The sequence below is a fragment of the Myxocyprinus asiaticus genome, chromosome 14 (genome assembly GCF_019703515.2).
Source record: "Myxocyprinus asiaticus isolate MX2 ecotype Aquarium Trade chromosome 14, UBuf_Myxa_2, whole genome shotgun sequence".
Taxonomy (NCBI): Eukaryota; Metazoa; Chordata; class Actinopteri; order Cypriniformes; family Catostomidae; genus Myxocyprinus; species Myxocyprinus asiaticus.
Genome location: NC_059357.1, coordinates 10,766,605 through 10,793,567, shown reverse-complemented (window position 1 = coordinate 10,793,567; position 26,963 = coordinate 10,766,605). Strand labels below are relative to the sequence as shown.

The 26,963-nt window shown below is 36.6% G+C and overlaps 1 protein-coding gene across 1 annotated transcript in view; it reads left to right on the top strand.

The window, feature by feature from the left end:
• Positions 1-2,935: 2,935 nt before the first annotated feature.
• Positions 2,936-26,963, top strand: part of LOC127452222 (serine/threonine-protein kinase WNK4-like) — an 89,170-nt gene continuing 65,142 nt past the window's right edge. The window contains exon 1 of the mRNA XM_051717564.1: positions 2,936-4,121. Coding sequence (XP_051573524.1) covers positions 3,498-4,121 — 624 coding nt within the window. The 5' untranslated portion in view covers positions 2,936-3,497. The remainder of the gene's footprint in view (positions 4,122-26,963) is intronic.

Genomic DNA, 26,963 nt, shown 5'->3' with positions numbered 1-26,963 from the left:
ATATATTGTTCTTTGTTAGTTCATGATACCTACTGTAATACATGAACTAATGTTAAAGGGATAGTTAAACAAAAAAGTTAAATTCTCTCATCATTTACTCACCCACATATGATCCCAAATGTGTATGTAACCCAGGTCAACTGAGGTAAAAAGAAATGAATATTCATTCATGTAAATTAATGAGATTTGGGGAATAAAAATTGAAATTTAATAGCTGATGACACTATTGGACACAACATTACAGAATATATGTATATACGTAACAGAAATATTTCTCAATTTTATCTCTGTCTCAATTCTTGAGTGAGTTAATGTCCTGACCAATCAGAATGTGTGTTGGTTAGTCCCGCCCACTCGTTGTGCTAACAGACATCCAAACTGCAGAGGACAGTTGAAAACTAAACGTGCAGATGGAAAATAGTGAATCTTTAAAACTCTTAAAAACAGTTGAGAGAGAAGATTGTTCAGTAGAATAAACTATAACTTGGGTTAATCACATCTTTGTGTAACCGAATGGTGGATATTCGGACGTGGTGAGTTCATTTCATGTGTATACTGAGTTATATTGAAATGAGAGCATATAACATTTTTCTTTGTAGAAACATAAGTTTATTTTGTTTTCTTATATTTATATGTATATTTGTACATTTTATTTTGAAGTTGATGCTGTAAAAAAATTCATTATTGTGAGCTCAGTTGTTCTCATGTAGGGTGATTGAGTCACGTGGATATCACTGTCAAGTTTTTTGTCCAACTGGATTTTGTTCTTGGTTTGATGGCGAGCCAACACAAATTGGACTCTGGGAAGAAAGAAGAGGCTTCAACCAAGGACAGTATCTTGTTTTCTGTTTCTTTGGAAAAGTCAAAGGAATTCCGTCACAAAGACTATGTTCCTCTCATATGGGACTAAATCTTGAATACAGAAATTGAACAGAGTGGGAAAGAACTGATATCAGTATTTGAACCCTTTTGAAACTTAACTTCAATCACTTTGATATTTGACTCCAATCCATTTTGAGCTCATATTGAACCATTTGATATTGAACTCAAATCTTTTGATATTTATCTTTGAATTGATTTTGACTGCCTGTGTCATCTGAAATGGATTGATACTTTTGAATACTAAATTTGGTTTGGTTTAAACTGAACAAAATATTATTGTGCATTGTTATATTTTGAGGGTATATTTACAGTGATATACATTGTCTGTCAATGTTGCTCGAGCTTTTGTATTATTTGATGTAATTTACTTTGCACTTTTATGGTTTTTGGCTATTTTATTTTATTTTATTTCTGAGATACTACATATCTAAAAGAACAAGGCCTAAAAACAAAAAGGAAAAGTTAAGTAAAATAGTTATTTACACTTACCCTAATACCGTCTCCTGTCGTCTCTCAGTAATTGTCACCACCACCTCTCTTCCTGAACCTGGATGTCTTCTGATCTGATTTGTTTTCTGATCCAAAACTGAGAGTAACACAACTTGTTACATGTATGACTTTCTTTGTTTTGCTGAACACAAACAAAGATTTTAGAAGAATATCTCAGCTCTGTCGGTCCATCCAATGCAAGTTAATGGTGACCAGAACTCCAAAAGCTCTAAAAAGGAGATAAATTAATCATAAGAATAATCCTTAAGACTCCATAAGATCACTCTTCTGAAGTGATCCAGTTGGTTTTGGGTGAGAACAGATCAAAATGCAAATACTTTTTCACTTTACACCTTGCCATTGCAGTTTCTAGACATGATCACACTTTCAAGCTTGATTACACTTCCTAGCACTTGACACATGTGCAGAGAGCTAGATGGCGCTATAGGACGTGTAATCGAGCTTGAAATCGTGATCGCCAAGTACACTGCTGTCAAGATGTACAGTGAAAAAGGAGTTGAATTGTGGTCTGTTCTCACACAAAACCAACAGGATCGCTCCAGAAGACACTGATTAAACCACCGCAGTCTTTTGGATTACTTTTATGCCGACTTTATCTCCTTTTTGGAGCTTTTGGAGTTCTGGTCACCATTCACTTGCATTGTATGGACCTACGGAGCTAAGATATTCTTTGTTTGTGTTCAGCAGATGAAAGAAAGTCATACACATCTGGGATGGCATGAGGGTGAGTAAATGATGAGAGAATTTTTATTTTTGGGTGAACTAACCCTTTATCAAATGGAACCTTATTGTAAAGTGTCAGCAATGAAACTTTATTTTACAGTGTCTGTATTACATGTTACTATAGTAGGCTACTAGATGTTAGTATTATTAAATATTATAGTATTAATAATAAAAGTGCATCATACATTTTTTTTGTCAGGTTACCTAATAATGTGCTTCATGTGGTTACATCTAAATAATCTGGTCAAATATTACTGTATTGTATTTTGTTTTATTTATTATTTATTGAACATATTTAATGTGACTAGTTTAACCTGAACACATTAGGTTACACCAACAAAAGCTATTTTTAAGGGTTACATCAAGTAGAAATTTTAGGTGATTTTAAGGTGACAATTGCACATTGCCACTTTTTTTACAGTATGAGTAAATAATGAGCAGCTCCACAAATTAATTACACAATAAGTGCATGTGGTTCAGTATTAATCAGTAGGCCTACATATATATGTAATTACACAGTGACATAAATGCTAATATAAAGTGTGATCATAAATTGATGTAAATTAATAAATAAAAACGTCATTACTAAATCAGTCCTTGAGACACCCCTCAGAAATAATGCAATCTGTTCAGTTTGTTTTATACAGTGATACTTTTCAGTTTCATAAAGCAGTAGCCTACTATTTCCCTACTGTTTCGTGATTTGAAAGATTTCGTGATCCCCGGGCTAGTGACATTGTAATGATCTTGCAACATATAAAAAAGTCATTATGAGGAAACACAAAGTGACTCATAACTGGTGTTTGTTTGAGACGTGAGGGGTTGCACTAATAGCATTGTTGTGAACCAAGATACAACCTGTGAGTGCACTAAAGTTCACAGCTGAAGTCCGTAAGTGGTCCCTCTGACCGAGTAATTTACTAAGGTGTTTATCCACAGGGAGGAGCAACCAGAACAGCAGAGCAGCGCTCTAGACACTTGCGCTGAGAAAGCGAAGGCAACACTGCGTGCGCTCAGTGGAGACGCTTGAACGTCAAACGACGATAGTCAAAATGTCGAATTATCAAACGTTCGATTACTCGCTTGCGTAACATTACGCTGAGAACGAACTCATTTTATATTCGCACTGACGATTATTATTAACCGTTTAATCATTCACTATACCTAGCGATCGAATTTATTACATAGTTATTCGCGCTGAATTTTCGTTTAATTGTATTATACCTGTAGAAGTTCGTTCTGGAAGTGTTATTATGTTTCGGATGTTATTATTATTATTAGACCAAAAATAAACTGATATTCATGGAGATCTGTTATGAAGAACTGTTTGAATACAGTGACGCTGATTTGTAATGCAATAACCTGCGATCTAAACTGCAAAGATGTCTACTACAATGTCACAGGCTGACGTTGACATGGCTGGTGTTGGCTTCCCTAAGTTACCTGCAGGTTTCGACGCTGACTCCTTTTTCCCAGCGCGCCTACCGCCAAGACGTAGGAGACACTCGGCAAACTCTAGGAGACATGCCTACAGGTTGAACAAACTTCACACCATGGATATAGTGTCTCAGGAGAGCATCGCCCCTCTCACAAAAACTCTCTCGTGGTCAGCCGACAATATTTTATCAGAAAGTATCAACGAGGAGAAAAAGACAGACTCTTCTCCCCCGGTGTCACCTGTCTCCAGCTCTTCACCTGAGACCCAAAACTCGGACCCGCAAGCAGCTGAGACCTGGACCGCCGAGGAGCCCAGCGTTCAGGATCTCGACGCCAGCTCTGAATCCTCCGATGAAAGCACGCAGAAGAAGCTTGTTTTGTCACGGGCACTGTTTGAGAGTAAACGCGAGCAGGAGGAAAAGGATGAGGTTGAGACGAAAGCTGTGGCGACCTCACCTGACGGAAGGTTCCTGAAATTCAACATTGAGATCGGAAGGGGGTCCTTTAAGACCGTCTACAAGGGCTTGGATACGGAGACCACTGTGGAGGTTGCTTGGTGTGAACTGCAGGTATGTCAAAGTATGCGAAAACACCTGTTACATTTTTTTTAATTTTTTTTTTTTTTTGCTGCTTGGTCAGTTTACCTAATTAAAACAAACTAAAGCAACACAATTCTATAACATTTTGTCACAGCTTGATTTCTTTAAATGTGCAAAATGGAAGTTTACTTAATTAATCTGAGTTGGGACTACATGAATACTTTGTGTGGTGTTAATGTAACATTGATGAAACTGGGGGGGGGGGGGGTTGGATTTCCATTTCCCATCATCTAAACAGCATGTATTTAGCATGCTAACATTAACTTTCACTAGTTAGTACACAAAGAAATAAAACAGGTTTATTTGAGTTACAGTGACACACCTAATTTGGTTGGGTTTACCCAATTCAACTAGATTCTTTCTACACAAAGAGTTTGTGCTGAGATAGCATGGTAATTTTAAGTTAAGAATACTCATTTTAAACACATGGAACCACTATCAATCAAGTTCAGCCAAAGAGCTATTTTTTGAGTGTGCTTGCAAGCAGTGTAAAGTGTGTTATCCCTTATAGCACACGTGCATCACCCAGATGTCTATTTTATGTGTGATTACATCTGGAAGACTTATTTTTATGTTGTTTGCTCATCTGCAATACGTCTGTAAGATGTATGTCAATAAGTATGTCTTGGATGTCAATAAGACATTAAGCAGACGTTTATGATTTAGAATGTTTGTAAATCTGAGCTTTTTAAGATGTTTAGCAGATGATAATTAGATTGTGATGCTTTCCAGATGAAAAGATCTAAAACAGACAGCTCGGAGATTTTTGTGTGCTATCTGGGATAGCTAATCTTATCAACTGAAATATTTTTGTATCTGGACAAATTTTCATTAAGTAGGTTAATTGAAACATCAATTAATTAAGTGCAGTAGTGTTCATAATTGTTGTCATTTTGTTTAATGTCTTTTTATGACCTTGGTGGCTAATACCAAGTTACATAGTTTTATTGTAGTTACTGTGATATTTGGGGGAAACTCTGATTATCATTGATTATATTTTTGTGAGTGTAGTGCAGAGATGTGAATTAGTTCACTTTATCTATGGTCAACAGGTCAGCCAATAAAAATAGATCTTGCAGGACGGACCAGAGCCGGTATTTTAACTAGGGATCCTGTATTGTCACGATGCTATGATGATGAAGAGAAGGTGGAGTATATGAGGAAGGGTGTTATTAACATAACAAAAATATTACATGATAAACATTGAGAATGGCTGGGGGTTGTACAGTGACTGAAACTAACTGATCTTGTATTGCCCTGTGATAAACGGATGAATGTATTGTCATAGTTATCTTTTCACTATTAGTTATCAGATGCATTCTGCATGATAGTAACACTGATGTAATTTATTCCACAAATGATAGTAACACTGATGTAATTTATTATTTTACAAAGCAGTAGATTGTTCTCATCAGCATGTGACATTGTAGTCTCATCAAGGCAGTGGTTCACCTAAAAGTCAGATGTCATTATGCTGCAGAATGACACACTACAAATGCATTAATCTCCACCTCGCACACGATTTCATCCAATCACATCTTAAGTCAATAGTGTGATTTAGGAGCAAAGCACAAACCAGTAATAGCAGACTCAAGGTTGTGCTATGTTCTTTCTCTATCAGTGTTAAATATAGAAAGGTTACACTATATTTTTCACCTCAGGCAAAAAAAAAAAAAAAAAAAAAGAAAAAAAAAAAGCCTGAACTTTTCACCAGTTTATTACATGTATGTTTAAGGTCTCTACAATGTCACAGTAAATTAACTTTCTTAGAGATCTGATCACTCAGATCATCTGGGTCCTCATCTTTCTTACTTTATATCTGTTTTGTGCACCAAAACTTTTAATTTAAATGCCCAGGTAAACCGAGTAATGCTCACTGGTTCAAACATTCTACCAGGCTACCATTTGAAATAAGATCACATGCTATATAGCTTCTAAAATGAGCTACCAGGCTGATTTCTGGGGTCATATAGTCTTCAAGTAAAAACTCTATGCCAGCCAATGTTGGGTAAATTACTCAAAATAAGTAATCCACTACAAATGACTAATTACTTCAACTAAAAATGATTTTACTTAGTTAGTTACTTTCTAAATCTCTTTTCTTAGAAAACTTTTTGGTTTTCCTCTCAAATTCTAAATGTAGATATTTCCTTCTCATTCATTGTCACACAAGCTTCAGCTGTCACAGAAACGCTAACAGACGTACATATGAATTCATATTTAAAATATATTATACATATTACTTTAGCACAAGTCAGTAACTAATCTGATTACAAGAATTGAAAATGTAATCTGTTACAAGTTTCACTTAAAATTAATTTGATTACAGTAACGTATTACTTTGTAATCGGATACACCCAACACTGACGCCAGCATACAAAAAGTTAGGGGCCATCCATACCAAACATGTTTTTGTGTCATTCTGTGCTTTTTTCAGCTGTTTTTCTAAATAAATATGTGCTAGAGTCGGACATATTTGAACATCATGCCGTATCTAAATGTTTTTTTTTTCAGCACTTCGCACAGGAGTGCTGCATTTTATAGAAATTGTGTCAAGTTAAAAAGAACTTCAAGTTATAAAAACATGTCTCGAGACACATGCCTTTTATTCTATTCGTTGCACTGTGTCTAGATTTATTTCTAAACACAATAATGCGTTCGATCTGAACGGCCCCTTATATACTATGTTCACACTACAGGTTGGAAGTGGCATATGTTCCTACATGCAAGGGTGTAGATTTGGCTGAACACTGGGGAGGTTGCAGTGTGAAGCATTTATCCATGTTTACATTGATCGTGGTATAAATAATGGGGGGGGTTGGGTGTTGTACTTGCATGTTTTGATTATTGATTCCCCTCAGAATCTACACCCCTGCCTACATGAAACACAGATCTGATTCTTAACCATATCAACACAAAAACAGACATTTCAAATCCGATTTGGCATAATTTGATATATATGATCCTAGATAGACCGTAATTCATGTGTTTCTGTTACCATTCATCACTGTGCAGGTGCATATCACTATTGTCGTCATTCAGTGCCAGTAGCACTTTACTTGAAAAAAACTCACAGGGTTCCAAATTAGAGATGAGCAATTTTTCAGCTATTTTCTGCTTTTTACTTGATGTATTCGCAAATATGGCAAAATATTGAATCTGAGCATGGAATTGGAACTGAGCATTAAGGCTTGTAATGTGAATGTAGCTTGAGGAGGCACTAACTCTGCTCACAGCACTGTCAACAGTACTTGGAGTCTTTCTTTGTGCTTTCAGGACATGTTGTCTTTCTTTTTTGTAAAAAGGATGCTTGTTAATCCTGTGAATGGCCAGAGCAGATGTTTTGTGACTTTCCCAGACCTCTAGCCCCCAGCCTTTCACTGTGGACATGTTTAGCCCACACAGTTTTATCTGAGAAAGACATTCCTCAGCAACCCTTTATCCTGCAGTTCATTTTCCGTCAGCTCGTCTCACCTTAGAATGTGCCATTTGCTGCCTGTTGTGAGCTCATTGAGCTAATCCTCTTGAAAGATCTGAAAATGTTTCTACCAGTATGCCTTGCTTAATTACGTTGGTAAATAGTCGTTTGGTGGTCGAGAGCTGCCATGGTGACTGTGGCTCGTGACCACTGATGATGGCTCGCTGCTCTGTGACAACCTGACAGGCTTTTCTTTGAGACTCAGCGCAGCTAATGGGATTGACTATAGTGCCTCACACAACGATCTCTCTTTAGCAATGGCTGAAGTGAGGGTAGATCAAGGATAAGACCTACTTAACCCACAGAGCTTGGCTTCATTTCTGCCCATTCACTGCATGTCTAGAAATAGCTCTTATCTGTGTTAAGGACCCCATGAAATCAAAATGGTTGCCTTTAGTCCATGTCTGTTAGCTTTGAAGCCAAATGGTAGTGTGTGACTAAAAGTTGACAAAAGAAACTTTTAGCTGATATACGCATATAAAATTAAAAATTGTCTTTTTTTCTTGGGCAATGGGACCACAAATATTGATGACTCAAATTCCTGATTCAGTAGGAAATACATACACACAGGGGGAATTTTTTTTTGTATTTTTTTTTTGGCCATTTTATAGGGGTTTTAACAGCCTGATCTCATGAAAATTACGTGACTGTGGAGACATTTTTGCCAAATGATATCATGTGGCATCTTACACGTATTGGGACAGGTCAGAGGTGAAATTTTCACTGTGCGGTGCTGAAAGCGATTTAAATGTCCTACCAAACATACAAGGATTTTAAGGTTAATGCTCTTTTGAGTTTTAAATAAACAAAACCTACATCCCTACCCTAAACCTTAAACCTAAACCAAACCTATAGTGTCATAAAAAGCTAATTTAAAATGAAAAGCACGATTGTGTAGCAAGCTCTTAATTTTGTCGACTCACACACGGTTCAGGATTTATACCCTGGTCCTTTGCATCACAAGTGCAGTGCTCTGTCAGTTAAGCTACCTGTGTAATTTGATTGCATTCGAACAAGCTTGTAAATGTAGTTGTTATGTAATGCAAACATTAAAACATATTGTCTACAAGTCATGCACTATATTAAAAGTGTTTACATGTCGTAATATAGCATTGTGTGAGGAACAGGGCAAAAAGTAAGAGTTTATAAAAAATGGATAATTTGTCAATTTACTTGTGATTTGTTTGAAAGCAATTAAAAGTTGTCGTTTATGTAGCACCTCTAGAGTTTTCATCAGGATTTCCCTTGGAAACTGCCGCGTAAAAATCATTTAGCAAAAATGTCGGTACAATAACTAGAACTTTTCATTACTTTCACATCTGAGGAACTATAGTTCCTCATAGCTGTTTTAAGGGACATTATTGGAGGTGCTGCAGCCTGTGATTGGTCAAAATCCTATGATGCACAAATAGCTTTGAGAAATGTGAGGAGTCCGCAGCCGCCATTTGTAAACAAACTTTTAGCTGATAGCCTGCTACTCAGAGGATTGCACTGATTTTACAATTTCCTTAACATAAATAACATATAACCAACAAAGTATCCAAAGAGGATCATCTGTTTCACAAATATGTGTGTGTGTTTTTCCATTAGGAGACATGCTTTGAGTTTTCATCACATCTGTACTGTTTGTATGTGACTATACAGAAAATAAAGCAATTTCTGGATTACTACATCAAATTTGTCTTGGGATGACAGATTTAAATAATCAGATGTTTATCAAGAGTGGTTAATTGAACTCTATTATAAACTAAACAGTCATGAAATCTAGTTTACATGAGGGAAGTTCTTCGTGCCTGTTACTGCATGGTTAACTTGTATCAAGATGTCTTTTTTTGAGTAAATGAGTATTTCAGTACAGAAATTTATGTTGAGTCATTAAAGCCTTTATTGTAAAAGATTGTGTTGATAAATAGATTTATAGCCAATCTAAAACTGTAACCTGAAGACATAGGCTATGTCTGAAAATGAGAAAATGCTGATTCGGAGGCTGTATAATGAGGTAGGATAAAAAATAATGTGCTTTTCAAACTGTTCAGAGACCAGTTTCCTTAAGAGTTTAATTAATCCAAAAACGCTATCATTTAAACCATTAACTGATTAGGCAGCTGCCTACCTTTTCAGATGCACCCAAAGGTCGTATAAAACAGCCCTAACAAAAGTGTAGCTCTGATCCTGGTGTCAGTGTTGTTGTTGTTATTGAATCGCATGTGCCAACAGCGTGAAAAGAAAATGTTCGATGCTAGATGATGTCACTACGGGTGTTACTTTTGAGAATGCGAATGCAAAAGATGAAAAGTCTCCTTGTTCCTCATAGTTTTCATCTAAAAAATTACTCAGGGAAAAGTACCGGGACTGTTGGTGGGAAAGAGCCTTATGATACCTTTTTAATCGCAATAATGTACCATTTTTGCTTTATCAAATCTGATTCATCCCTTTTAGAATCCACTGGCATAAGAAGAGTGGAAACCGATGGAACATTATGCTCTGTTGGCTTCTTTCTCAGTTTCTTAGTTTGGATATATAATAAAGGTACTGTTGCCAACCAACTGGCTGGCTAGTATAGTTAAATGTGCCAAAACAAACACCTTCTAATCACAATTCCTATATAATTGGAAACAGGCCATATTAGAGGCCATATTACATTTGTAGAGCATAAAATAGAAAAAGGAATGTAGCTGTAAAGAAACTGCATTACTGTAGCTCTTGAGTGCATTTATTTACTTTGCAATGTTTCAAGCTTATTTCAAAGGCAAAATTGTATTTGTCAGATAATACAGCGTTATCTTGCAAGCTCAGTGCTCACTATTGAAAAATTAGATTAAAATATGTTTACTTATCCTCCACCACGAGGACCTAGAGTGCATTGGGAACTGGGCATTCCAAATTGGGGAGAAGAGGGGAGAAAAATTTTTTTTACTTGGCCATAGTCTGATTATATAAACATGAATTTTTTACTTTTCTTTTAAACTTATTTACTTATAACATAACCATAGTCTGATTACGTTTACATTCATGCCTATCATTCCGCCTCATTTCTGCTGCTCACTGATTAGATACTGAGCGTGCTGTGGCTATGTCAGACTGTTGTCTAATTCATGGGTCCACGTGGTCCAGCTGTGGGGGCTGATATTGTATATCCTGTGGAAGGGGGTGACAGGGATGGAAATGGTAGGGCTCACATGTCTATCAGGTGGTTGGGCCAGATAGAGAAAGGATTTAATTGACAGGCTGAACGCGAGGTGGCCATTTGCCCCCCAAACAAGGGGGGTGGGCAGTAACAAGTGTGTCACAATGTGGAACAGATGGCCTATGGTGTGTTTATAGCAAGTTTAGGGTCAGCCAGTAGGTGCGTTCACTTAACATATTCAAAAAGCTGCATATAATCTTACTGTGAAATGACTTTCTAAACAGCTAAAAATAATGGAATAATGGAATCGAGTTGCTTCCGGTCAGAAATCTGGAAACACTTGACTGAAATGGTTTCTTAAGATTCATTCAAAACATTTTGATCTATGAAGGTTCATGCTTAAAGAGAAAGTTTACCCAAACATGAAAGTTCTGTCATCATTTACTAACTTTCATTTTGTTTTTATATATATCAATGATTTTATTTCTTCCGTGTAACACAAAAGGAGAAGTTGAGGCAGAATGATATGGAAAAATGATGCAATGAAAGTGAAAGGTGACTGAGGCTGTCAGTGCATAAAATTCTGCTTAATTCTGCTTTTGTGTTCCACCAAAGAAAAAAAACAATTTATTCAGCTTTGAGTGAGTAATTTTTGGATCAAATAGCCTTTTAAATACAGAAAGGGATAGTTTACCAAAAAAGGAAAATTATCTCATTTACTCACCCTCATGCCATCCCAGATGTCTATGACTGTCTTTCTTTTCTGAACACAAGCAAAGATTTTAAGAATATTACAGCTCTGTAGGTCCATGCCATGCAAGTCAACAGGGTCCAAAACTTTGAAGCTCCAAAAAGCACATAAAGGCAGCATAAAAGTAATCCATACAACTCTAGTGGTTAAATCCATATCTTCAGAAGCAGTATGATAGGTGTGGATGAGAAATATATTCATATTTAAGTCCTTTTTTACTATAAATCTCCACTTTCAGTCAGTCCTCCTAAGTGCTCTTCTCTCCTAAGAGTTCTTCTTCTTTTGCTTTTGGCACATTCTTTGTGCATATCACCACCTACTGGGCAGGGAGAATAGTTTATAGTAAAAAAATGACTTAACTATTGATCTGTTTGTCACCCACACCTATCATATTTCTTCTGAAGGCATGGATTAAACCACTGGAGTCAAATGGATTACTTTAATGCTGCCTTTATGTACTTTTTTGAGCTTCAAATTTTTGGAACTTGTTGACTTGCATTGTATGGACTTACAGAGCTGAAATATTCTTCTAAAAATCTTTGTTTGCGTTCAGCAGGAGAAAGTAAGTCATACACATCTGGAATGGCATGAGGGTGAGTAAATGATGAGAGAATTTCCATTTTTGGTTGAACTGTCCCTTTAAACGGTTGGCTGCTTTGAAGCTAAAATATACAGTATATATTGTATATACAATATAATAAAAAGATATATTTTTCATGTCCAGGTAATTATTGTGAATGTATTTTTAGGATACATTTAGGTTGCTCGAAATGGAAAGAAAGTCCACAGCTAACTGGCCACCATTTATATTTTAACAGCATTTTCACCAACACTAATAAATCTCATATAATATTTATTTGCACTTATATTAGAAAAAAGAAGCTGCAGGCTTGCAGCTTTTGAAGAAGGATTAAGTCAGAAAAATCCATTCCCTCCCAACTATTCATCATCTTTCTAAACTGCAGGCAGCACTAGAATATACAAACTCCTGTGGCTCTTGATTATGTAATAACTTGCCTTAATTTCTCTTGAGTTTTCTTTTGAAAGCCCACATGAATTGCTATTTACACCCAAATAGTCACTATAGCTTTCACCAACACACAAAGTCATTCATTTTCTCCAGCGTTTGAAAAGCGGGTGATTTTTTTTTTTCAATGTCAGTGTTTGCTCTTTGATGAATGTGCGAGTAAAAATGGCAGTGATCCACTGCTAATTCTACTGTAACACAAAAAGTCTTAATGTTCTGATGAATTGAGTACACCTCTTTTACTTGCACAGTCCTGCTCATTTCACACCTTTTATTTCACACGTATTCCAAAGAAGTCAGGCATGAAAAACACTTGCGAAAGGACGTAGGGGCAACAACAGATGGTTACAAGAAGGTTTGTTGTCCCAACACATCATTAGTGGATTGAGACCTTGTCCTGCTTTGACACACATTCTGCTCTTGAATGACACTCCTCCTTATTTGTCATTCCAAAGACATGATGAACAAAGGCTGTAGCCTTAAGATCTACCACTGCACCTATCACACAACTTATTGATTTTTTCAGGCAAAAGGGTGACTGTATTTTGCTCATTGCTCTCTGATTTGGATATACTGTATAGTAGTGCCACTTCCATCTAATTTCTAGACATATTTAGGGGTTTGCTAACCCTAAGTATAAACAATAGCAATGCTGTTTCCAGGTTTGTACTGTGCATTGAAGTTGTAAGTAGTCAAGGCAGCTAACCATCTATGGCCAATAGCATTAAGTTTTGCTGTTGTCAACACATATGTGAGGGGATTGTTGTCCATTCTCACAATAAATTTGGCACCATACAGGTAATAGCAAGCGTCACTGTTAAACAAGATTCAGAATATCAGCAGGTATTTCCCTATCTATTCCCTATTAACTTGCACGTTAGTTCACCTGATAGAGTGTTTGACTTTGGACTAAGAAGACTGAGGCTTGAGCCCCATAGAAGTGCTTAAAGTCATTTCGTGTCATAGAAGTGACACGAAATGACGTGGTTGCTTTTCATGTTTAGGTTAAAGTTTTAGGTTAGTGAGATACGTTTGACCTATTAAAACCTCCATGTAATATTCATCATAAAAACCTTGTCTGATTATGACACCATTTCACTCGCTTTTGGCACCCCGCACTTGACATTTCACTGGGAAACTGCAGCAAAACTTGTAATAAAGCACATAATTTAGTTTTGCAAAAATGTTGTCACGGTTACGTAATGTTCATGAAATCAGACTGCCACAGCATAGAGAACGATGCAAGGTACTGCAAATTATAATGTAGTTCTTAAGGTGTTGTCCTTATCTTGGCCTTTTATGAGTACACATAATATCTACAGATTGTATCTATTTATGTACAAATAAGGCTTTAAAATCTTTTTCCTAGTGGTTACATGAGACCTTCCACCTGTTTGTACTTTCAACAAACCACGGATTTGCCCTGCCCTTGTAAGTCAATGACAACAAGATTGAATAAACCAGACACCAGGTACAGGAACATGGAAAAATGGTTCCTGAGACATGTTTTCTGTCTAAAGGTCTCCACATTTAATCACTAAACACTACTTTGGAGGCCATTTATAAAAGCAAGAGCTTTAAAATTACCGGCTGATACACTACAGGTGGCACTTGTAGGCTTGGTGTGTTTATTCTTGAGACAGACACAGTAGCAGAGTCTTGCAGGTTAAAGCACTTGAAAAACTGGTTGTAAATAAAAGCTTTCTTGCAGATAAGCTCTTACTGACTTGTGTGCAAAGTATCGTGGACATGGTTAGGTTTAGGCGTAGGGGTAGGGTTAGGTGTTCAAAAATATCTGCACTCACTGAGCACTTTATTAGGAACACCTGTACACCTACTTATTCATGCAATTATCTAATCAGCCAATTGTGTAGCAGCAGTGCAATGCATAAAATCATGCAAATATGGGTCAGGAGCTTAAGTTAACGTACACAACAACCATCAGAATGGGGAAAAAATGTGATCTCAGTGATTTTGACCATGGCATGAATCTTTGTGCCAGATGGGCTGGTTTGAGTATTTCTGTAACTGCTGATCTCCTGGGATTTTCACGTACAACAGTCTCTAGAGATTACTCAGAATGGTGGCAAAAACAAAAAAACATCTAGCAAGCGGCAGTTCTGCGGACGGAAACACCTTGTTGATGAGATAGGTCAACGGAAAATGGCCAGACTGGTTCGAGCTGACAGAAAGGCTACAGTAACTCGGATATCCCCTCTGTACAATTGTAGAGAGCAGAATAGCATCTCAGAACGCACAACATGTCAAACCTTGAGGCAAATGGGCTACAACAGCAGAAGACCACATCAGGCACTTTTTTAGGACCATTTTCATGCTTGCTACATGTTTTATGTTGTTTATAAGTGGTTAGGTTTAGGAATGGGGTTGCGTAAGAACTTCTTATATATCAATATAATAGTATAATGCAACTTTACTCACATTTATATATATAATGAAACAGATTGGAGTTAAATATGCACAATAAATCCAAAGATTTCCGAGCCTGTGATGGAATCATTCGAACTGAGGTAAGAACGGCATGACAATTACTTTTTGATGGTGCAAGGAAAAAGTCGTTACGGTGACTTTTTCGTCATAAGGCTGCCCTGGCGGGATTAGTGGCGTCTTTGAAAGACATTCAGAGTTTTGTTTGAGTTGCCTAGTAGCAACTAGATTTCCATGAGCAGGACTGTATATTTCTGCATAAACTGCTTTGTTTTTGGAGTCATAAAAATAACCCTTACTTTATTACATTTGGACATCTGAAATTCAGATCACAAAGTCTTAATTAATTAAATCTGAGGAACCAGAAAATTATCATGTTCACATAAACAGTGGTGAGTGCAATTCGTAGATTGCGTTTTCGCTCTATAATTAAATTTTTGCACCACTGACATTTAGGTTTAAGGTTGGGTATTACACGATTAACAACTAAAAATACAACTCGCATTTCCCGGTATTCTGTGGACATTTCAACCTGAAACTGGAGCTCACACGTGCACATATGTTCAACATCACTTACAGCTTCAGCCACTGGGGAGTAGTGATTAAAATTTCAGTAAGCACAGACCAATTTCATCAGCAAAATACGATCTGTTGTTGCCAAATTCACAGTGTGATCAGCTGTTTCTGGACAACCATTCAAAGGGTCTGACATACAGTTATTTGCTTTCTGTAATTATTTTTATTTCAGATAAACCCGGCACATAAAAGCAAAAAAAACGAAAAAAAAAAAAAAACGAATATGACTTGTGAAAGATTGGTCACTTGACATGTCAGTCAGGCAGTCTCATCAGTCAAGTGGGTGAATCTAGACTAGAATAAGCTGGAATGTGGACCAAACTTTATGTCGCAAATCAAAAGTCTGGCAATGCAGAATTAGGTAATAATGTGAATTTTCTTTAGTTAAACAGATAGAATATGTTTTATCAGATTGTAGCACTTGGCCGCTAGACTGCATGTTATTATTATTTTATTATACATACTTTAAGGTGTTTTGTTTCTAAAAATGTTTGATAACTTGCAGTATCCTCTGACATTTCCCACACTGTTTTTCATGTTTTAGTGAGGAGTGAACAGGATTAGTAACAGGTGAATGTAGGTGTAGGATTTTAATAGACACAATATTGGTGCTAGACTCTATCACTTGCAGGTCTGTTGTAATTGGAAGATGGTTAGGGCTTGATCCTGTCTTCCTGTACTAGCACCTGTGGTGTGTTTTTTCACACTTGTTCATAGTGCACCTTGGAGGTCAGTGTGAAGTGCAGGACTCTATCATGTTCTGTCCTCTCTTCCGGAAGATTATGTTATGTGTTGCTTGCAGACTCACGCTTTAGGGAAAGTGAATAAGCGATTTTAGTAACAGTGACTGAAACTGGAATAATTGACAAAATGGTATGTGTCCATCTTTCTCAACAAAACCATGTTTCTTGTCATATTTATATTTACAGGAAATTCTGGGGGAAAAAATACAGGTAACTTGTGACAAAAAAAAAAAAAAAAAATTGCTTTCAAAATTTATCCATTACAGAAAGAGTAAATCAGACTGATACTAAAAACTTTTGACTTTTCAAATTTCTTGACCAAATTAATTATAACTTTTCTGTTGCTCCAAACTCACACTTGTCAGTCATCCATGATTTTACATCATTAATCTTCTCCTTCCGTTAAAATGATGGATAATGATTATTTGTAGCGCAGCCTCTAAAAGCGTATAAAAACGTGGTGCACATGCATGAGACACTGTAAAAACACCAAGACAGGGCGTGACGTCTGTTTAGCGCAAGTTAACATAGGAAAACAATTGAAAAACAGCATGAACAGACACAAAACGTGTTTGATGTAAACAGCCCCCTAGACAACTGACAACCTCATGCAGGCCACTAAAAATGTCAAATTTGGCCCGCAGGCCGCCAGTTGAATAGGCCTGCAGTATATTATACTGAATGAATGAGATAAAAAAAGGAAAATAGGCCATGCATACCATGTGATTGTACTTGTGAAAACAGTCATTGTTGTAGAGCCATTAATATATTAAAACTCCCTTCCTCCTCCCCACAGACAAAAATATACTCAGGACAGGAGAGATAGAAATTTGTCAAACTTATTGTGTAACTTTTGTACACCGAGTCTGTGACTCTGTGTACTTTTATGTAGCGGCTAAAAATCATATGACCTCTGCATATCTTTTGAAATGAACCAGATTTGGTGTAATACTCTGAGACCTCATTTACAGTAACTTCAGTATTTCAGTATAAAAAGTGTTGCAAATTCAGATGTGTAAAGGTCAGATGAACTGTCAAAGGGCAAACTCAAACTAAACTCAGAGTTTTTCTGACCTAACCTGGTCAGGTTATTATGTTTTTACATATTTTTGCTCTGAGAGAGCTGTGCAACCATGATGTAAATTTGTAGGTGAACCTGGAAGTCTAATTCACCATGGGTTCCCTCTGGATTTTCCTATGTGTTTTTATAATGGGGTTTTTAAACTTTTGTGTTAAAAAAGGTCTGTGGTAAACATTACTTGACGATCCGAATTTTGAATCTAGCATGTGTTTTAAAAAATAAAGTTAAATACGGCCTCAAAATTCAAGTAATTTATGTTGTAGAACAAAACGTCCATGTGTCGTCAAGTAATGTTTACCACAGACCTTATTTAACTCATAAGTTAAAAAACCCCATTATAAAAACACATAGGAAAATCCAGAGGGAACCCATGGCGAATTCTCCCCGAGTTTTTTGACTACAAGCTGAACAGCTCTATACTCTTTTGACCACACAAGCGAATACGAAAGCTTTTGATGCATGCGCACAGACAAGGACTGTCCACCACTTGTCGAGAAAATCTGGGCCGCACATGGACAGTTCGCGCAGACTGTTCTGGTGATGAAATGTGGGTTACGCATACTGTGTTTCGATCAGCAACGCAGACAACAAATACTTGTATACTTTGGCCCTGAGACACATGCATACAATTTACACATGACCCCACACATGCAAACACACAAAGACACACTTAGACATGCAGTCTCCCTGTAAAAGTGTTTGTTCTGTTGTACACAACCTGCAGTCTATTGTGTAGTCAGGACTGCTTGCTGTTTTTCTTTCTGTATAATAAGACAACAACAGCTGTCTTCCATAGATGGTGATAGTTCACATTCAGTGCTATTACTTAATTAAAACACGTGATCACAGGGGCTTCAAACACAGATTAAATCTGAGCCATATCCTGATACCCACCAGAGTCCTGTATCGTCAGAGATCTTTGTAACATACACAATTTTTGGGTCATTTCAGGCATTTTCTTAAAGCTTTTTGCTGAGCATGTGAGCATTTACTCACCCTCATATTGTTCCAAACCCATATGACTTTCTTTTTTACCATGGAACACAAAAGAAGGTGATAGGTGTAATGTAAGTCTTAGTAACCATTCACTTTCATTGCATCTTTTTTCCGTACAATGAAAGTGAATGATGACTGAGGCTAACATCTCTTTTTGTGTTCCACAGAAGACTGAAAAGTCAAACAGGTTTGTAACAAAATGAAGGTTAGTAAATGATCACAGAATTTTCACTTTTGGGTAAACTACACCTTTAAGTTGTTGTTTACTGAAAATCTTTCCCTCCTCAGCTGCATTCTACATTTTCCAAAATGTGCAGTATACAAATAGAGTATTGTATCACATAATGTAATATGCTTTTACTATTTATTAATTGCACTTACTATTTAACAATTAAAACTTGCTTCTATACAACAACAGCTACTCTGAGAACTTGGCAGTGAGATACTGCAGATGTTGTTGACTTTTGTATGACAAATTATTTGCTATGTTCTTCATTTGTACGTCGGTTTGGATAAAAGTGTCTGCTAAATGACTAAATGTAAATGCTTGACTTGTGTGACAAATGAACCGGAAGTATTTTTATTTTCAATTTTTAAAGCTGAAATGTGCCTTTTCTGCACCACTAGTGTCACCAAATGGAATTCCAAAAATAATCACTGTTTTCAAACAGATTACAGAAAACACCCCCCATCTTACATTGGTTGTACAAAAAGATAGACCCACCCCAAATATACACCATTGGTCAAGCCAGTGTTGCTGTCTCAGTCTTGATGGTTTGCTCAAACAAACAATGGAATGTTTTGATAGTGCCACAGAGCTATAGTGTTACACTTTTTTGGTAAAATCAACCTACAAATGGTTTACTTAGTTGACTCTGCACAGTAGCAGTGTTTACCGCCACGCAATTGCATGATGGCAAAACACTCAAGGGGTGAAGCGATTACCTTACCAAAAATCTAAACTAGCCACAAACTTGCAGCAAATTTGCCACTCCTTGTTTTCACATGCAAATGAGCTCTTGATTCGCCGCATATGTTTGCCAGAAGTTTTCAGCTCTTTGCCGGTAGTGGTGAACCTCTGGCAAACCTCTGGCAACAATGGACAATTTGCCGCAAGTTTGCCTCAAAGCTCATTTGCATGTGACAATTATCAGTGGTGAATTTGTGGCAAGTTTGCGGCAAATTTGCCATGAACTCTCGATTTTCGTAAGGGTGTTCACACGCAGATATGCTGTTTTCAGTGGTTGAGGAGTGGTTCACGTGCATTGTGAAGGAAAAGTGCTGCAGGTTCACCCATTTGCGCAATTTCCATAAATGTAAAGCCGCTTAAGTTATTACACAAATCTAAAAACGTGACACAGTATCACAGAAATGAAGGTGGTGACAGCTTTTCACCAGATTTGTAATGAGGAATTGTAAACTGTGAAATACTGACACTGCAGTGTTTTTCAAAATAAAAGCCCCAGGTGAAGGTGAAGTCAATACAACATATTACTATTTTATAAAACAAGCCCTTAAAATAATAATACTAATTCAGCATCATATTATAATAAGACTGGACACTAAAAAATAATATTCAGCTAGGTTCCAAAATATAAGTGAGTGAAGTTGTAGTTTTTGCACACCTTTTTCATTCACAAAAATGTTTTGTAAAAATATATGTAAACATTAAGTAAAAATTATGGTAATCATTTTATTTTATTATTGTATTGTTGCATTGGTGCATACAAATTAAATACCATTCTTCTTTTTGTTCATTTAGTGAAAAATTCGATTTTTATTTCATTAAACATTTTGAATCTACTTGGCTACAATGGCTGTTAGGATGAATTAAAAAATAGGATTTAAAATCACTTTTATGTAATTTCTGATTAAATAAACAATTATCAAGATATGTTTGGAATATTTTCAGCAGCCTAAAAATATTGAGAATTTTTTGAGCCTAACCCTTACCCAGAATTTGATTAAAATTGCAATATAATACCACTTGTTGCATAATGCGCACTGCTTCGCATACTATTTAAAAACTAGTAGGCTGCACAGTATGCAGTACACTATTGTATTCCGTTCTGTACATAGTCAGAGTCTCTCTTTATGTCAAGAGGGTGTGAAATTTATTAAAGAGCCTCTTAGGTCTATTAGATTGCACACAGTTTCATTGAGGCTGCCCTGTAGTATTGCTTTATGAGATTTTTGTGGGTCATCTCCCCTGTTTAAATAAAATTACGCATGATCAAGAGCAGCATACTGATGTAATTTCCTTTGGTAGCTCTTTTCAGTGAGATAATCATCTCATAATTTTACTACGTGAACTGATCTGACTCAGTCTTTCCTTATCAAAAAGAAAGATATCCTAATAGCAGTCCCTAATAGCAATCTGCAATGCAATTAGTCTAGTATTAAAACATTACTACTATTGGTTTCATCCCAGGTGAAATGTTAATTGCTAAAAAGCTCTTCCAATTGATTTTGATTGATGGCCTTAATTAGTATGAGGTGAATTTGACCACTGAGTGCATCAAACCGACTGTAGTTAAAGTTGCTTTGATTTATACTGATTTGCATTTGTGACGGTTCAAACAGTTCAAGAGATAAACTGTAAAGGAAGAGACAAAGTTTATGACCCTTCATGAAAGGGATCCTTATCTCTTATTGTTGGCACTGCATCTACAGTTAAAGTGTGTAACTTTTCGATGTTGAAATACTGTAAATTTCTCCTGTCCCAGCTTAATGTGCAGAAACAGTGATAATTAAGTTATTTGTAGGTTAATTTCCCTGAAAAATGTTTAAAAAGGGGCTCTGTGGCACTATCAAATCATTGTTCTGTTTGTTTCAGCATCCCATCCAGCCTGATACAGCAACACTGGCTCAACAAGTAGCATAAGTTTGGGGTGGGACTAATTGTTTGTCCAACCAATAAAAGATAGTGGGAGTGTCATTATTTTTGAAATCCCACTAGTGCCAAAGAAATGACACATTTTACCTTTAAAAGTTCATAGATTTATACTGATTGCATTTGTGACATTTCAGACAGTTCAGATAATCCAAAGTCTTTCAGCCTTAAAGTGAGCTTTTATGTAAATAACATCATGTTGTTTCCTAATTGAATTCTGTCACTTCCTGTCATGGTGACCGTGTACTGGGTTTAAACCGTATCATGGGGCTTCAGGAAAACATCTCCTTTTGTCATTGTGGAAGGAAGAGATCATGAAATCGACTGCTATGACGTATAGCAACACAATGAGCTGAAGCTATTGGACACAATGTTTGCCTTCCAGAAACTTCTGACGCTTATTAATGACCGGAATAGGACACAAATGCATGCTCTTCATATCCGACAAGACAATGGTCCACAAGCTTATGTTCATTGATCTTGATTATTTAAGTTATGCATCAAACAGTTTAGAGGAGAATAACAGAGGGACTTAAAGGGATAGTTCACCCAACAATGAAAAATCTCTCATCATTTACTTACCCTCATGCCATCCCAGATGTATATGACTTTCTTCTGCTGAACACAAATGAAGATTTTTGAACAATGTTTTAGCTCTGTTGGTCCATACAATGCAAGTGAATGGTGGCCAGAACTTTGAAGTTCCTAAAAGCACAAAGGCAACATAAAAGTAATCCTTACGACTCCAGTGGTTAAATTCACATCTTCTGAAGCGATATGATAGGTATGAGTGAGAAACATCAATATTTAAGTCCTTTTTACTATATTTTTTATTCTTTTACTGCAAAAAATGCCACATACAATGGAAGTAAATAAGGCCATTTAATAAACATTAAAATACACACCATTTCAGAAGTAAAGCAGACATAAACTTTATACGCATTAAAATGATTTTAGTGTGATAAAATCACTTTCTAATCTTATCTAATTAAAGTTATATGCAATATTAGATTTTGTTGTCTAAATGACATACAGTAAGGCCAGAAAACCCTGTAATTGCTGTAACGCTGGTAAATCAATGATTTTATCAAGTTAAATTTATTTTAACGTATAATATGTTCTGCTTCAGACTATGCTTTTTAAACTGTGTGTATTTTCATGTTTATGGACTGGCCCCATTTGTGCAATACTCTAACCGTATTTTTTTTTCTTAAATGAGGGACAAATTGTGTAACATTACAACAGATTAAATGGACTTTAGGGGAAAAATAAAATGCTACAAGTTTACGATATGTCCTCCTTAAAAAAAGAAATGTGTCTACAGAGACAATACCTAACCTTGTTCTTGCATAGTTCACTTTCCCAATCATTGGCATCAACGTGAACTCTTCATAACAGAGAACTATATAGAGGAAATAAAGTGTCATAAGTGGTTTAGTGCTATCTTGCATTTACAGAACATATGGCAACATTTCAAGAGATGGAACCTCTTAATCGGGTTAGAGGTCTGTTCCACACCGAATTCTCATACAGCATTATTGACCAGTCCATCAGCTACACTGTCAGGATTGATTTGCTGTGCAAAATTATTGCACACATCCTCTCCATATTAAATAGTGAGTCATGGTTCCTTCTCTCTGGATGGGCTATAGTATGGAAAATGATTTATGAATGAGTAAGAGTCATTTGTCATAGCAGATTTATATCATTACCTGGAATTGCCCCTGTGGGCCATATATGTGGTGGTACTCATTCAAACTCTATTAAGTGATGCTTTGGGAAGAGAGAGAGAGAGAGAGAGAGAGAGAGAGTGTCACAGGTCTGTGAAAATTGATTTTTCATGCAAGGAAAAAGGAGTAGTTCCCCCCAAAATGAAAAATCTGTCATACTGTACCCACCCTTATGTTGTTCCACCCCTTTCTTTTTTCAATGAATATGAATATCCCAGTCACTTTAAAACTTAAAAAAGGACCCAAAGCCTCTCCTTTCTTTTTCGTATAAAAAAGAAAGTCATACGGTTTTGGAATGACATAATGGTGAGTAAATTATGTCACAAAGTTCTGCTGCTGAAATCAGTCTGTGCCTTCTGAAATTCAGCCACTGGGTGCTGGAAGTGTTGTTGAATGTAAGGGCCACGTGTGAGCTCAAGTTATCAGGTGAAACATCCACATAGTGGCGCCAAAAGCAAGTTGTATTTTTTGTTGTAAATGGCATAATTTATTCACCACATGCCCTAACCCAAACACCATCCCTGAACCTAACCATCTATGTAGTAAACATATAATTTTAGAGCGAAAATGTTAATTGCTCTAATCTGAAACGGGCTCACCATTGTTTATATGACCACAATTACTTTTACCCCTTTTCCACCCAAATGGCACTGGTTCTAGTGCCAGAGCCTGGTCTCGGCTGGTTCTCGGCCGAGGCTTCCTTAACAGATAGCCGCGATCTTTCTAACTAATTGAGTAGCTGGCCAAAAACAAACAAAAAAAATGCTCAAAATAAGATCAGAAGAGTGTAAGGAAAGCTAACAACCGAGATCAGCTGCAGAGGACACCAGCTATTCAGTGTTTATCTCAAGCATAACTGTTGTTGAATTCAATGCATTTCTTACCGTATCTCATTGTAGACTTCTTTTTCCTTTGCGAGCTCTCTAATTTATCTTGGATCTCCGTAGAAGACCATATCACAAGTAGAGTGCTCGTTTCCTCCGTGGACCACTACTAAATGGTTTTGATGTCTGACATTTTTGTGGTTTTCATTGTTGTTGTTGTTATAGTGAAGAAGTACTCCTTGCTGCATAAGGTAGCTAGCCAAACTGTTGTTGTTCGGAAAACTTTACCTGGTGACAAAATATTATTCCACCTTCTGCCCCTGACATAATCGGTTTCTGCTTTAAGTCTAGCAAGGTTTTGGGGCTGATGTGGAACCAGTTTGCTGTGGATAGTGTTAGGAATAGAGAATTTTCAGCGGCCCAGGAACCATGTTGGTGGAAAAGGGGTATTTTTTGGGTTTCACAGGACCAGAACCCATATCTTGGAGGTTGCTAACGCAATGTGCTACTGTTAACTGATAATGGGACTGATAACCACCAGAGGGAAGGCTTAGCTGTCAGTAACTCGGCAGAATGGGGTTGATTTTAGGGTACATAAAGCATGTTGATTTCATTAGGTCAAAATCTGCAGCCACGTCCACACTAATACGTTTTTGTTTGATGCATCTTTTTTTCTAAGTTTTGGCCTTCCGTCCACACTGAGATGGCATTTTGACAGTGAAAATAGAGCTTTTTGAAAAAGCTCTTCCAAGTGGATAAATTTGAAAATGTTGATCATGTGATCCATTCAACCTAAAACAATCAAAATGACACATATGTTGTAGTGGTGTTGTTGTGCTATTCACTTTGCCAGTGTTGTTAAAGATAAATGTTACTTTGTACAACTTCCACATTGCATTCCTTTAAAGGCGATGGGAAGATTACTAGGAATTGCTGTCCGGCGATGGAACACAAGGACAATTGTGTTTCAGACTGTACATGGAATGGCGATTTTTTTGCATGTGCAATAAGGGTAAAAGTTTTCATAAGTTTCTGTGTGGATGAGCAATTTTTGGAGAATGCTTGAAAATGGCATTGTGGATGGAGAGCTTTTCAAAAATGCAGTTTTCAAATCTATACAGATTAATGTGGATGTAGCCTACATCAGTGTTTCTAAAGCACTTGTTTCGTAATAGTTTGAAAACAAACAAACAGAATCAAGATTTTCAACTTAGGCTTTCACACTGTTAAGCTTTCTGTTCTCAAGCCAGGATAAAAAGAGTTTAAATTAAAAAAGCATGTATTTACCCATACTGTTTTGAATTGGGGATTAAATGTGTCGAGTTTGATGCATTTAAACTTTAAACCAGCCATTTCTAGTAAACAGATACTGAAATAGGAAAGCTCTTAAAACGGCTCTCTGTTACTGGTGAAAAACAATAAACCCTTATGGTCCTGCCAGGACTTTTAACGGCCCGCAGTTACCAGAACAAAATGGTTTAATCTACGTTACATGTGATCAAATGCTTTTAAGTCATTCTTCCCAAGTCACAACGTCACACAGCTTGTAGATTTAGGCCTTGCTTCTTTAATTTGGTTTCATCTGAAGACACTTTTTTGTTATTGGCTCTGCATTTAGCTGTTATCCAGGGCTACTTGGTAATCCTGTTCCTCTGTGCTACCTGAGGCTCTATTGAAATCTTATTATAGGGAACATCTAGGCGTGTTGAATCCCCAGCCCCTTTTATAGATCTGAGAGCTTTAAGAGCAAAATGCTGGTTTAGTGAGACATTCCATACAGCCACCAGACAGCCTCCCTTCCCTCAGGCAGGACATACACACTTGGCTACTAAAGAAAAATGAATCACACCAGTGTCTCAAGTGCAACTAACTTACTTTCATTTAGGAACATAAACTCGTGGAGGAAAATAGAACAGATCATAAATAGACAATAGTTATCAGCTGCTCTGAAATGCAAGGGAATGAAAACAACACATGAGCTAATTTTCCCAAGGGTCTTTTAAGCTGAAATTTCTGCAGCACTAGCATCACCAAACGGAATTGGAAACATCTTTAATCCCGCCCCAAACTCAATTCATTATGCCAATGTTGCTGTGTTGTGTTGGGCTGGTCGATATGTTCGAAGACACAGAATATAGCGCCACAGTGTTTACACTTTTCAGGGAAATCTGCTTACTTACTATAGTTGTTACTATTGCATAATAAACTGGGATATGAGACATTATTTTAACATAGGAAAAATTATACATTTTACCTTTAATATGTTTGTTATTTGCCGCTCCCCTGCAATCCTATATAGGATAAGCGCAGGTATAGAAGATGGATGGATGAATGGATGTTTGTTTGTTATTTGATGAGCATTTTTACATATATCCAACATAAACAGTAAGAAGGGTTTGGAGGTTCACTTAAAATGTATTCCACTACAGATTACAAAATACATGCTGTAAAATGTAATTTGTTACTATTCCATTAGATTACTCAAGGTCAGTAATGTTATCTAAATACTTTGGATTACTTCTTCAGCACAGATTTTATTCACTTCTTTTGACTAAACAAGTTAATAACAAGTGAAACAAATGCCAGTACATTAATACAAAATACACATATTAAAAATATATTCTCTGCAAATAGTCAAAGGATCTAATGCAGTGTTGCTTCTAAAACAAGATAAAGTAAACTGATCTTGTTTCAAAGATTTTTCGATATTTTTACAGGAAAACAATACAAACATTCTCATCAAGAATAGGATTTTTGCAGTGCATCTTAGTATCAAAGGTCTTCCTAGAGAAAAAAACCCAAATGTGATCAAACAGAAAAAAATCGTGCCTGATAACGGGTGCATGTAAAAGGGCTAGAAATAGCATTTTAGCTTTGCATAAAGCTAAATGTTCACATGACAATTCATACAAGGTTAACTATTTCTGCTGCTCCAATCTTCAATGAACCCCAAAGAGTGTACACAAGGACATCTTTTTCTGATCGTTTTTGGATTCTCTCTATTAAGCTTCTAAAGGGCAAGTCCCTCAATGATGACATATTCATGTCTTTTCAATCTTAACAGTGTGAAAGCGACATCTGTCTGCTCATATGAATGTAACAAATCATAAGAAAGTGTTTCATTGTGTTTACACTTCATCA